At 37.3% G+C, this 12,544-nt stretch overlaps 1 protein-coding gene across 5 annotated transcripts in view; it reads right to left on the bottom strand.

Moving 5' to 3' along the window:
- The window catches only part of ATP11B (ATPase phospholipid transporting 11B (putative)), a 76,996-nt gene that overhangs the window by 44,524 nt on the left and 19,928 nt on the right, over positions 1–12,544 (bottom strand). For all 5 annotated transcript variants that reach the window (XM_080409132.1, XM_080409133.1, XM_080409134.1 and 2 more), the window contains exons 4-11: positions 12,135–12,215; positions 7,811–7,918; positions 7,511–7,639; positions 7,267–7,370; positions 5,926–5,973; positions 3,045–3,109; positions 2,393–2,474; positions 953–1,103 (exon numbers count right to left, since the gene is read on the bottom strand). In XM_080409132.1, the coding sequence (XP_080265258.1) occupies positions 953–1,103; positions 2,393–2,474; positions 3,045–3,109; positions 5,926–5,973; positions 7,267–7,370; positions 7,511–7,639; positions 7,811–7,918; positions 12,135–12,215 (768 nt within the window). The remainder of the gene's footprint in view (positions 1–952; positions 1,104–2,392; positions 2,475–3,044; positions 3,110–5,925; positions 5,974–7,266; positions 7,371–7,510; positions 7,640–7,810; positions 7,919–12,134; positions 12,216–12,544) is intronic.

Raw genomic sequence — 12,544 nt, 5'->3', positions numbered from 1 at the left:
TCTACTGAAATGCCAGTAAAGTCTTAACTCTCCTTGAATCAGACATTCTCTCACGTTACTTCTTTTTCCTTCCTGAACCACCACGTACTAACTGTAAATTTCACTCTACTTGTGAAGCAGAACAGAACTCTACTGACTTGGGATTTGAACCTTTTTGCACAAATGGCACCTAGTGAGCACTTTCAATTATCAACTCTTTGGGAGGTGGGGAGGGTGTGGGTGTTAAACATCTGACACCACATCACATGTGAAAACTGGATTTCCAATTCTTCTGTGCTTTGAAAATCCCCTCTACTACTTAGAATCAGCTCCAGCCAGCTCCTGAACTGCTTTGGAAGAAGGCAGACTCATACAGAAACAAAAAATTAAACAGAACACAGAAAAATAGGAATGAATAATTAAAAAAAGACACTTATGACAACTGCAGACCTAAGGAACACTTCGAAGCATCCCTCCAATCTCTGCAGAAAAGTGAGAAGGCAAGCAGGAGCTTGAGCAAAATTACAGCCTGAAAACATCGAACAATCTCAACATCACAGAATGTCCAAAATGCCTGAACTGTAAAATCACTGCAACGCAAAGTGCACAAGGACAGCCATCCTCCTCCTCTTTTCATTTATGGAATGACAAAATATACCCAAAAGAATAATAACTATAATAAGAACACAGAATATCAGACATACATCTCAACAAAACCCAAAGTTTTTAAAAAGCCTGGCATTTTCATAAAGGAAGAAAAGACCAACCAATAACAGAGGTAAGATATTTCTACACAAGGGTGAGGCTACATAGGACTAATGCTCTCAAAAATACTGGGACAACAGCATACAGACTTGCAAGTGGATCACGGGGTAATTACATTTATATCCAAGAATAGAGACATATAAATATCACGTTCAACATACAGTGGTTGAGGGTTCCTCAGATATGCAACTGGGTAGAATGACATTACCTTACTGCTGTTTCTTTCATGCTCCGTTTTTTCATTATACCAAGGCTCATCCCATTTTTCTTCAGCTTGCCATGCATACTTTAAAATAGTGCTCAGAATGGCTTCAAAGAGGAGAATCATTAGATAAATAATCAAAAAGGAATTCATGGACCTACAAAGAGGCAAATAAAAAAAGCAACTTCAATTTATTTTACTTAATCTATTGACACAGAGGCTACATGAATTGATCAAAAACTTAATGGACAATTATTTTTTTAAATGTATCCTGTGTTTGATATGGATGTAAAGTTTCTATGTGATGAGCAAGCAACAAAAGTGACAAGAAGTCCTACATCTCACTAAGATATACTCTACATATAGCAACATGAAGACTAGATTGAGGTGCAAGAATACCCCAACAGCTGACTTGTATCATACCTGTTGTTCAAGATTCTGGGAGCTGACTTATCCTTCTCTTCTTCCCCAGTTATCTAGCAAGGCTGTGAAGGCAGTACAAACCACCACACAGTGGAAACCCACAGCATCTTTTTCTCTAGTTAGAAGATCACTATCATGTGCATCTGATTATTTAACCCAGGCCATGCCATATCAGGATAGAGTCAAACTTGCCTCTACATTGTGTAATGCTAGCCACACCAGCTTTCCACCCTTTGCTTTGATGAGTGAACTTTTCTTGTGCACTCTACGGTTCTGTTTGTATCTGGCAATAGAAGATTAATCAATCCCATGTTTGCAAAAAAATGCTAGGGGGCTATCTCAGATTTTTTGTAATTGAAATAAAGGCAACATATCAGAACTTCTTTTCCTGTTAAAATAATTCACAAGGTTGAACATATAAATCTCTATTATAGTAACCCTATCCTGTAACTATGAGCAAAATTTTTAAAATGGAACCTGCAACTTCGCTAGAAGCAAGATTCATTGCCAAACATATCTGGATAGACTACATCCTTTAAAATGTGTGAAACAAAGCTATTTTTCATTATATCAAATACTAGGATTCAGGACAAAGATTTTGAAGTGTTTAAGACTCCATTTCAGTCCGTCCTCTTTACAGGCATGATGCAGTTTTACATTAAAGGATGCAGAGAACAGCAGAGGCTGGAACTGTTGTGAAAACCATCTCTGAGCATCTGGTTCAAGCAGCATTTCACCTACCATTATGTGATCTCCACATCTCAAAAACAAACCTCCCAAACTTTTTCTGCTTTAGCTCTTTTTAAGCTTAGGTATTCCAACTTTGCACACTACCGAAAGAATCGGTAAAGGATGAAATACCAAGACACTGATTTTATCTTTATAGCTTCCTACTGAAGGCAAAGCAGTTATGCTGTCTTTCCTTGCCTAAAACCTAGTGATGAGAGCATCGGGGTTTTACAGTTACTGAGGAAAAACTAAATTAAAACTACAAATAAGAAAGATATTAGAAAATAAACATACTTTTCTACTGCTGACCGTTTCTGAGATTTACTCTTGTAATTTAATGCCATCTTTGTCTCCATACCTGTATACACTGCAACACCTGGGAAGGAAGCGGGGCAGGGAGGGGGAATAAAGAGTTATACTTTATTTTTTGTATATATACAATTGCCAGAATTTTTCATTTTAAGAAATATAGGATAAAATCAAGACATGATATTAATTTTCAGTACAATGGTGAGACAGTATTTTCTAAGCATTTGCAATATTCTGCTACAGTAAGACAGTGCCACCGAAGTAATTTTAACACCTACTAAAAATGCTGCTCCTTATGATGACTGCACTGCTCTTCAAAATGTATTTTATGGAAATCAGAATGGTAAATCTCAGGAGAAAGTTTTGAACAATAGGCAAGAGTAACACCAGTAATTTATCCATTGAAGTAGTTATTCCTTTATCAAACCACTTCAAATATTTTCACAGAGCAGAGCTGGAACTTTATACCCTTACGAGATTCTTCAGCATAATACCATTACTTTTATCTACAATCGTATCCCCCTCAGGTAACAAGTCAGCAAGACTATTACAACTTCTTCAGCGCAAGTAAAATTAAACCACAGTTCATCAACATGTTTTAAGAGAATACTCTTTAAGTATTTAGATGTCTACAAACCAAATATTTCTTTAGTGTTTTTTAATCTTGCTCCACGAAGTAAGAGACTTTCAGGTCCAAGAGGTCTAAAGAGAAAGAGACATATCCGCATTTTAAAACTAGTTGGTTTGTATTTTGTAGGACTAGTGAAATCCAGTTTCCTGTGCAAAGTTGTTCTATATCCCCTATGAATTCCTACTGCGACAACTCCAGCCCCGCCCTCATTTAGGTCCACCTTCAATCCTCTTACCCCTTTCAGCACACCTCACCCACACATCTCCACAGAGCTCTCTGTTTCCTTTCGCGTCTCCTTTGGTCACGGCCACACCTTCCCACCCTGTCCAATATCCCGTAATTAGCGACTGAATTAAATATACCAAATGGCTGGTTCAGAGAGACCTGCAAGTTATTTGAGAAGCCAGCAGGCAAAAAACCTGTTGAACTCACAGTGCAACGGAGTGCTATTTCAGGTTTGGCTGTTTTACTTATCTTATTTCTACCCCTCTGTCAAACTGAAATGATCCAGCAAGTTCAGAAGCTATGACACCAGAGAAACAAAGACAAATAACTAGATGGACCCACCACCACCACAACAGTGCAAGTTCTGCTTCCTAACACAAGAACAAAATTTCATAAATGTTATTTCCTCACATCTATTGCTCCACAATAATACATTCATTTCATCAGATAAGTTAACTGTAAACAGTGCTGTAAAAATAAAGGTCCACTCAGAATCAAGGTTCATATAAGGTTAGAGCCATATGTTCTACTCCAGCAGCTGTATCATCTTTAGGAATTGCTGGCAGGGTTGGCTTGCAGGGCGGAAAAAAAACACCACAAAAAGTGCAGTCACTATTTTTGCCAGTGTTTCAAATGAAAGCACAAACTGAACAACTGCAGTGGCCAGGCTGACATACTGGGTATAAGCAAAAGAATTAAAGATCGTAGTCCTCGGGTTTGTGTTGCTTTTCCATGAGCTGTACCGCAAGCAGTCCGTGATATAAACAAAGCTCTTAAACTTCAAAGTTCCTTTGAAAGCATAACCTGGAGTTACTCAAAAACACAAACTCCAAACCCACACCACACCTCCCAGAGTTAAACATTTAACTGAAATGTCACTGCAAATGCAACAGTTACCACCACAAATAGCAGGTGCACCCATTATACACACAGACTATGATAGATTCTTTAAACTACACATACATATGTTAATATTTTAGGCTAGACTGAAACTTTTAGATGTAAAATTGAACTAAATGCTTCAAGCATTTAACCTTTTCTTATAACGAAACTAATGTACATTTCTGGATTCAAGTGGGTTTTGCAGTTTGTAAAACCAGTCTGTCAAACCCAAAATACAAAACCTGAATCAGTGCAATACAGACTAGAGGAGCAGTCAGAAGATACAGCTCCACCAGCAGCTGGAACTTGCAGTTATTTTTTCATACTCCCTTTAAACTGGCTGTTATATGTTGCCAACTAAATTATTTTGATAGATTATATGAAAGCTGAACCTGTCAAGCTTGGCAGTAATGAATTCTGAAAAGCTCCAAGTGAAGCAGTACATGAAACAACCTTGGAAAACATCTGAGTGGGGTGGTTTTTTGGGGGGATGGGGTTGGAGGGGTGGCTAAGGCATCTGACTTGGGGCTAAGTGATTTGCCTTCTATATTCCCATATTTAGTGCAAAAACCATTGACAAATCATTGATTCACTCTGAACTCCATGTTACTCCTATCTAAAATTGACAGATGTTTGCCAGCCTCATAGGAGGCTCTCAGACCAAAAGACTTTCAGTTCTTCAGACGGAAGGCACACGCTGCATAGAAAATAATACAGCTTTAATATTTGGCTCAGGTAGAAATGTCACCAAAAAAATAAAAATGTAAAGCGTAACATTTTGGACATTGGAAGACATTTACCTGTTTCTGTGACACACTTATGCATCATAACACAGCACTTCAGATTTCAAGAAGAGGTGACCAAGTTTTTTGAAAGCCTGATTATCAACGAGTCTCAAAAGTAAACAAATAACTTGCATGTTAAATATTCCTGAAAATCTGGCCATTTCCTCTGAGTGATTTCCCTGTCTTTATTTCAAACCGTGTCCTTTCTCACTCCTTCCCATTTTGTCTCCTGTCCTGTTGTGGTGGTGGGAAGTGAATGGGCAGCTGTGTGGATGGTTGGTTGCTGGCTGGGGGCCAACCCACTGCAATCAGCAATCTTTTCGGGAAGGCCACGTGCAGGCCTGTAAAGCGGCTTCACAACTGTTTTGTATTTTCACATGTGTTTAGGTGTATGCTAGTTGCTACGACTGCACAGGGAAAGACTCTGAGCACATGATTATGTGCACATAGCTTTATGTGTGCACAGTTATGTGTTGACTATTACAGATTTAAGCACTATCCTTACAGTGCAGGCAGTAGTATGAAGTAGTATACTGAAGGCTACAATCTGTAGCAGAGGCTTTGCTAAAACAGACCACTAATTTCTAGGAATTTCACCTGCAAAACCACCTGCTCAGAGCCTCTGATAAACAGATGACATGGGATCTGTTGTAGTCTACATGATATGCTGCTGGAAAGTGTTTAAGATCAATAAACATTTTAAATAACAAATAGCAACAAAGTTCCCACCTAATTACCAGTGCTTTAAAATTACCCCCTTCAGAACAGCCAAGCTTTCTATAACTGCCCTATTAGATCTGAAAAACTGGGTAGTAATGAACTTTCTTTCACTAATTTTTTTCTCATCTCCATCTGAAGCCTGCAGCTATAATTGATACTATCAGTAAAAATACCCCTCCCTCTCGTATATTCAACAGTAACTCTTTGTTTGTGATGGTCATGATTTTAATCACCTCCATCAGTTCTAAACATTAATCTTACAAAGTTTTACTTACCGTACAATTTCTTCAGTTTGTTGACTTACAGTTATTCTTCCAACAAATCTATGAAAAATGGCCATGTGTTAGAAATATCTACATAAAGACTCAAAAATGTAAAAAAACTCCTCTATGTTTACAAAAAAGTCATTAATGGTTCACAGGTACAAAACAATCAACGTTTTTTAGCAATCAAACTAAAACAATACGGCAACATTGGCAATAATTTTCCAAAAGATATTTCAGAACAGAAACATTTATCCTTCAAAGGAACAGTCATTTGAGAAAGCCTTTTAGGTTCATTAATAAAACCGTAAAATATTGTATTTCTTACTCAACTGCAACAGATTGTGACTTCTTGATGTTTCAGTAAGAAGTAATTCCTCAACAAATGTAAGTCAGCATATCATCCGTAACAAACAGTAATATTCATTTAAACAAAGTCAACCTAATCTGCGTGCAAAATCTGACGCTGGCATATTTAGTATGCCCAGCTACAAACGGTCACATAAACTTCTATAGTAATTCTACCCAAACTTTACGTTTTCTGCAAATGGAACTAAGGGTCAAATATTTGAACCCCTCTTCAAACGAAGCATCTTAAGTTTTAAGATTTTAATATTTCTCAAAGATCCCAAAGCTTACTTAAGAACAGCTGCTGTGATATACTGGGGTTTTGAAAACTACTACTCGATAGCTACCACCTTCTATTATACCTTTCAGGGGAAATTTGGATGTGAATGTAACTTTGGTTACCTAAGATGCTGTTTTACAGTTTCTAAGACATTGCTTGCTGGTGTTAAAGGCTGAAATGAAGCACACTCAGATACCACTGTTTCTAATCTAAATTTCTTATGTTGAATGGAGTTCAAATCTTCTCTTGAGCAAAAACACAATAAGCATGACCAACACATATCCTCAGAATTAACACAAGCTTACAATAATATGCTACAGTTTGAGTGAATTCTGTTAAAAAATATATACTATATAATACTGAAATCTCCAGGCAGAACCTTATACAACTCTTTCTCCAACTTGCTCAGACTCACAGGCCATTGAATTTTTTAGAATCTGGAAACAAGTGTACTGGTTAGAACAGAAGTGTACATAAGGGTAATGATTAAAATGCAAAAGGTAAATATTATCCTGCCATTTCTGATTTACTACTGAAATACTCAAATGTAAGTTGTCACTTGCACCTTTCAGGAAGTACATATGTATAAACACTTATGCTAATTACTAAAACCTAAAATTTAAGCAGATGTCTGAAGCTATTTTAATCCCAGCAAGAACTAGAACGTTCCTAAATAAACACTTAATTTCAGTTTAAGTTCAAAATATTTACTGATGAAGTGATACCTGTATAGATCTGCTTCTGGCTGCTGACATTCTATAACAGCTACAAGTTTGTCCAAGTTGGCAACGGACTGTAACACTGCTGTTTCCGGGACTGCAACATGTGTCTGTAAAACAGCATCCATTAAGTTAATGATACAGGACTACTGGGAAGGGGGGGAGGGGGGCAGGGGATGTATTTCAACGGGCTGAAATAAAAATGACATCGCAAATTAGCTGCACCATTTTCCATAGCAGTAACCCAGACCTTAAGATTGGTCTCTCCATCCAAACTTGCAGTAGTAACATGGCATGAACCGTCAACTCGATCAGATGACAGAAGCACCAGATCAACAGGAAAAGTCTCATCTTTGGCTACTCTGACAATGTCCCCCACCTAATGAAGAGAACACAAATGAGAAGAGTACAAATAGAGTTTTAAAAAAGAAGAATTCATGTCAACATAGTTACCGAATCACGATGAAACAGGCTGCAATGATTAGTAGCAAAACTAGACCTTCAGCTATCTGATAAAAACACAATTTTCAATTTGTCCTTAGGAACATACCCGAATGTTTTTAGATCTAGTTTTTACAAGGCCACCGCTTCGAACAACATAAACTGGAGCACCATTTACTTCATTGTCTGCTTTATGTCGTAGCCAGTCTTCATAACCCTGTGGAAAACACATACAAATTCACTTTTTAAGCAAGAAACCTATAGAATGTAATAAATATCTTCCAAGCTTTTCTAGTGCTTCAAATTACTTGCTGCATAGCCTGAACACACCTACCAACTTCCCTTGAGTTTCTAGTACAGCTGTTACTCAAGAACCCGGGAAGCCTCTTAATTCTCACTCACTTTACACAAGTAAAGGCAAATTAAGTAGCAAAAGCAATGAAGAAATGTAACAGCCCCACAGCCCATTAAAACAGGCAGTGACATTTTCTACAATGAGATAAACAAGTACTCACTCAATCTTTTATCTATATGGATTAATATGTCACAAAACTGGGAACAGTAACTCCCAGTCTCTCTTATGGATTCAAATATATATATATATTATTTTATTTTTTTTAAAGAGAAGTAACAGACTGAAATTACTTCCTCATATCATACTATACAGCAGTTCTTATAGTTACTGCCACAGCCTATGCATGAAATCTTAAGATTTCTTTATTTTGTATGATGTGCTTTTCACACATCAGCTCTGTATAGCAAGAGAAGATGACAGAGAAGGTTTTAATTCGAGTGTTCTAATGCACGTTTGCAGTAACTGAGTTTTTAATAGATAAAGGAGTCTTCCTTTACCCAGAACTTTGCACCTCTTCAAGCACCCTTTATCCCTTGCACACACACGTGCAAACGTTCACAAGAGTGAATCCCAGTATATTATTCTCCTCCTATGTTCCTAAACTATTAATACATTGTTATTTAATCTAACAGCATCATTGTCAGTAGCATGATCTCTGATATCCAAGACCAAGTACCGTTTGGAAAGTGCCACAAGCAAGCACAAGAAACTGATCAGTCTACGCAGGAAGTTCAACTGCCTTTTACATGCTAGCAAGACTCCTACAGCTCATTTCCTAAAATGCTTTCCTGTAGGTATAAAAAATGTGAAAGTTAAAACCACGTCCTTGGAAGTTTACAGACAGAAGAAGGGGAGCACTCTGAAAGGGCAGGCATGCTCCCAGCACATCCCAGAACACTGCAAACATTGTACGTCATAATACCAAGAGTATTAATGCAGATGCAGTTTGGAAAATTCTGCATTTGACTGGAGTTTGGAGGAAAGTTCCATGATTAATTCAGCATGTTAAAAGTAGTTTTGCAGCTCACCCTTCGTGCATCTCCAACACTACTAGCACAAATGAGTACGGACAGCAAAACCGCACTACCTAGGGTAAAAAAAAAAAAAAAAAAAAAAAAAAAAAAAAAAGGAAAAGAAAAGGAGGGAAGTTTTACATGCCACCTGCTTAAAAATAAATAATTGTGTATTAACAGCAGGCACACAGACAGCTATTGGGAATTCAGAATCCTAAAACCCTTAATAAGAGTCCTCCCTAATCAGTATGAAAAAGCAAGTCAGTACCTAAAGTTCCTTGTTAAAGGTGACTGACAGAAGAAAGCAAGGATTTAACTAACATCCAGTAACCTTGGGGCATTTGTCTCATAAACCTGAACAGATGAGCAATATGGGGATTTGGCAAAGAACTGAAATTTACCTTCTTTAGAAAGTACAGATTTCAGCGCTTTCTCCATCTGACACCTACTGCCTACAACACAAGGGTGACACCTCACACCAGGGAATTCTTAAGAGCCAACTTACTGTGGTCAGTTTAGTTTCCCCCAAAATCTACCCAATGCAGCATTTTTGAGACTTCCCTATCTTCACTTACAAATATTGCAAAAATACTCTGAAAAAGAAATATGCAATAGGAATACAAGGAATATTGCTTAACTGCATGAACAGAAACTAAAGATTAAAATCCCTCAATTAAACCATATTTTTAAGTCCTGCTTAAATAACTGCATCAATGTACCTGAGAAAAGGACAAAATTAAAACAGGCCTGCATATTATATTAGCAGGTTTTTCATCCTCAGTTCAGGTCTGTATTTAATTGAAACCTGTAAAATAGTTGTTTCTAATTTACCTGACAGTTGGGTAAAGATTTGTGTCCAATCAGCTTATTTGTTAAATATCTACGAACTTATTGAAGTGGACTAAGTTCCCTAAAGATCCTTAGGAAGCACCTTAATTTTGTTGTATTTTCTTTTAGGGTTTTTTATCTTGTAATTTTTATTTTTATTTATTTTATGATATTGGACTCATCTGAGGACTGCATACGCATCTTCACAGGCATAAGGAGGAAAGTGCTCTGGCTAACAGGACAGACAAAATGACACAGCATGAGTTGCACCACTTTGCAGTCTTGTATGTCCTTCTTCTGACCTAGGTGCAATTACACTTCTCAGAAGAAAAAGTTCTATCACCTTGGCCGAGATTAAAATTAGGCTGAGTTCTGAGGTTTGCTAAAGGCGCCACATCAACTGGCATTCCAGAAGCAGGGGAGAGTTTTTCTACCCACTGCTACGCTTCTCAAACCTGCATACAGTTAACGCTTCTATTTTTCCCCATGAACTTTTGCGAGACTACTAAGTTATAGTATGACATTTATCCTCATATAACTTTGTATAGAACCAGGGCTCTGCAGCTTTCAAAAGGGGTTTCCTTCCCTAAAATCTGCTTCCTATTCCACTTCTGGTTTGAGAGAAAATGGGAGCTAGTTGTGAGACCACCCTGGCTATTTTCCCCTCTGCATTCCACCAGAAGATTTATCTTTCTTCCTTGTCTGAGGGCAGCCTGTCGGATTAGCACACTGAATTATCTTTCCAAGATAACAGCTTGTGAATACTGTTTGCCTACTTTGCAGCAGGTAGGATAAACACGAGACTCCATTAGTTAAGTTTAGGTGGTTCCAATGGTTCTTGCAGAGATATTAAGACACTCTTGATGCCTGACAACTCATGAATGATTTGAAACTTCTAGAAGGAATGCCAGAATCTTTATTCCTAGGAATTGATGGCAAGTTACTTAAATTTCCCAATATAAGATTGGACATCTGGGAACAAGGTGGTAGTAGATTATTTCATACTATTTCAGACTTATACATAAGTCCAATTTCTTTCTAGAAAAAAAAATATAATTAAATTGCACAATCTCTTTAAGTTCACTCAGCTTTAAGGGATATTTTCCATTGCCTACTTCTGACTGTAGCTCTTGAACATGTGATTTTTTGGGATGATAAGAACAACTGCAATTCAATAGGATTAGGGCACTCTACGTATACAAACTGCATAGCAACAAGATGAAATGTTAGTTCAAATATTACTCCAGCACTAAGATCCCCTCTACCCCAAACACCATTCTATTCATTTGAAAGCTAGAGCTACTTCTACTTTTCCCTTATTTCAGGGTGGCTTTGGGTCTTACTGGCACAGAAGGCAAATTGAAATTCCAGTTTTAGCTCCCTAACAGTCTCCTGCTTATTTTTCAGTTGCTGTGACCCGCATCTCTTCCCCAGACAGCACTGTCAAACTCTTTGAAGGGGACAGATCCTCAAAATTACCTCTCTGCAGAAGAGATTACAGTTTCTATCCACATCACTTCTTTATGTGCTTGTTTCTTTCTCCTCTTGCTTTAATGGTTTAAAGAAAACAGAAGATTTTATTTTTTTCCCCAAATATTCTCCTTCCAGGGGCTCTAGATCTCAGTAGGATGTAGTATGGTGCTTGAACAAGATTTCTATCAAACTCAGAAAAGTTTTCTTATCTCAAGTGCTATAAAGCACTGCAAAATGTTTTATGCAACCAAGGAAAAAGAAAACAAAACCAGAAGCTTTATAAACTGGCCCTTTTACCTGGTGCAGGAGTACAGTTAATATTATTTCATGCCATGAAACATACTCCTTGGGGCAAAATTTGTCTTTTAACTACTGACAAACATGGATTGCACCATTGTTTCATCTACCCAAGCTCCTTTCTTTGTGTGTCATGTGGGAGGACTGGTTTAATATGCAGCGAGGTGTGTCAAAGGAATAAGCAAGGAGCTTTCAGAAAAAGTCTTATAACAAGTGACACAATGTTTAGACAAAAATGCTGTCTGACATTCACTGTCCATTTAAGGGTACTGCAGTGAGTCACTGACCACTTGACAACTAAACAAAATGCTCAGGTCCAAGTATCTAATAAGAAACATTAAATACAAAACCCTTTCTAAAAATGACACCTTTTAAATTCATTTTTAGTATCTAACCATTACCATGGTCAGACACTTGAGTAACTTTGCCTTAGAAAGACTTCATGCTACAGGATTTTTCCCCTTTACCTGTTTTATGGCTGTCACAGTTATGACAAAGAATAATGGCAATCCACTGGTAATAGGACTGGTAGGGGTATCTATCATGAGCTAAAAAGAGAAGAAAATGTGAAAATTAGCGCAGATTTTATTTTTACAAAAAAAGTATTTCTGGAGCAAAACTCAGTTCTTGACACCTAAATAATATATGTCAATAATGATGCAAAGGTTCCAAGGCATAGAACAGACTTCACCACATTTCTAATGCATGTGCCAATTTTAAGAGTCCTAATAAAAGCAAGATATGTTTTCATCCTGAAAAGATGAGTGCAAAAGTATATTACAAAGGAAGGAAATTACACTTCTTAAAGCTGTTTTAATACTCTATATAATCTACTGCTTAACAGCAATGTAGAGTATAACAATATCCACTTCAGAAG

The sequence above is a fragment of the Falco punctatus genome, assembly GCF_963210335.1.
Source record: "Falco punctatus genome assembly, chromosome: 13".
Lineage (NCBI taxonomy): Eukaryota > Metazoa > Chordata > Aves > Falconiformes > Falconidae > Falco > Falco punctatus.
This window is presented reverse-complemented; position numbering and strand designations above follow the sequence as displayed.